Below are 1,840 nucleotides of genomic sequence, written 5' to 3' on the forward strand. Positions count from 1 at the left end.
CTCCCTGCCCATCCCATATTTACATACTTGTCCTGGGACTAACTCAGTTTTTGCAGAAGTTTTTCTTCTACTTGCCCAAACTGGACACTCACAGACATTTCGGCTATGAACTGCTCACAGCCTGCCTTGGTGACTTGCTTGCAGTACCTCAGGTCAATATGACAGATGTTTCCACAGCGTTTAAAGAAGGACAGGCACTGATCAGTGACCTTATTGCAGTCTGCAGGGAAGAAGAAATGCTGTGAGAGGAAGGGAGGAGCTGAAGGCCCCAGAACCAGGTGCTTATCAATGCTGACAAATCTCTGGTACTTCCTAGCCCCTGCTGCCCTAATGAAAATGATTATTTGCTTAAGAGCTCATCTCCTTCAAATGGGGAATGGTTTCATCCACCAATTATAAAGGTTAGTATGTACTTGAAAAGCATTCAGACTATACCAAATAAAAGTTACTTAGAATCTTAAACCCCTGGCCACCTCTTTATGTGTATGTTCTTATATGAATAATATATTGCTGATGAATATCACTCTGTGTACACTACTGTGCACTTAATCTGCCTCTTCTCTTCAGATAAATTCCCATGAGGGAATTTCTAGGTCAAAGCAAGAACATGTGTAAGGGAACCTTGGGATCCTTTTCACTCCTGTGGCTCCCGCGCTATGGAGTGATACACAGTACTCGTGTTAGTGGTTTTGCCCCAACCCCAGACTGAACACCCACCTGCAGCCCACGCAGAAAAACCAGCATTCTAGAAGAGGCTGGGGAGCAAAAGCAGAATTCTGATGCCCTCATCTGCAGATATGCCTTTCCACTATAGGTCTCTATCAATTTGTGCTATTTTTCTCATCATACCCTTTTTAAAGAACTGAATCTGTAATTGACTAACTTAAATGCTAGTCAGCATTCAACTAAGACTCTATATGAGAAAGATTCCTACCTTCCTTTCAATGGTATTGCATCCTATCACCCCTTGCACCAGCTCTTTCATTTTTCTACTAAATTGAGAATAAGAACAGTAAAAGCAAACTGCATAGCATGTATACAGCCTGTACTATCCACATTTTGTCAGAGTCCCTGCAGGACAGAAGGTGCAAGGGAGTCAGCACCACACAGTCGCCAAGGAACTGACTACCTTTATACCACCAGCCCTTTCAAACCAGATCCTTGTCTGGAGACGAAATCTTCACAGGTGCTCAAAAGTTCTTGGATGGACAATTCAGACAAGGTAAATATAACCCAATCTATTTAGGAAGGCAGTAGGAATGTATGAACTTGGAATTCTAGTACTGGAAAGCTGTCTGCATGACACCCATAGCAACTGACAAACGAGTGCTGGGCAGTTAGATGGAAGATGAGAAAGCCAATGAGGATGATGACAAAAAGATGTTTCAAGAGGTTATACTGAGTTTTTCAATGAGTGGCCCTTAATTTTCTAATTAATCTCATAAATAGTTCCTCCCAAATGGCTGATCCTCTTTATAATCTTACTGCAAAAATCAAATGATAGATGTTGTATCATGCAAATAAAAAAAAAATCATTCCCTTCAAAGCTCAGTACTTGATTCATTTTAAGTGTAGGTAGTAGGGACTTTGCCAGTATGATAAAATATGCTTATTTTGGGCGGCACCTGTGGTTCAGTGGGTATGGCGCCAGCCCCATATACTGAGGGTGGCGGGTTCAAACCCGGCCCTGGCCAAACTGCAACAAAAAATAGCTGGGCATTGTGGCAGGCGCCTGTAGTCCCAGCTACTCAGGAGGCTGAGGCAAGAGAATTGCCTAAGCCCAGGAGTTGAAGGTTGCTGTGAGCTGTGACGCCACCACACTCTACCAAGGGTGATAAAA

General features: G+C 43.0%; 1 protein-coding gene across 1 annotated transcript in view; it reads right to left on the reverse strand.

Annotated features, from left to right (window-relative positions):
- KDM2B (lysine demethylase 2B) overlaps positions 1-1,840 on the reverse strand; it is a 148,196-nt gene continuing 146,356 nt past the window's right edge. Inside the window, exon 23 of the mRNA XM_023516829.1 lies at positions 1-220. Within this exon, the coding sequence (XP_023372597.1) occupies positions 39-220 (182 nt within the window). The 3' untranslated portion in view covers positions 1-38. The remainder of the gene's footprint in view (positions 221-1,840) is intronic.

The sequence above is a fragment of the Otolemur garnettii genome, unplaced genomic scaffold (genome assembly GCF_000181295.1).
Source record: "Otolemur garnettii isolate 467f Iridium unplaced genomic scaffold, OtoGar3 scaffold00099, whole genome shotgun sequence".
NCBI lineage: Eukaryota > Metazoa > Chordata > Mammalia > Primates > Galagidae > Otolemur > Otolemur garnettii.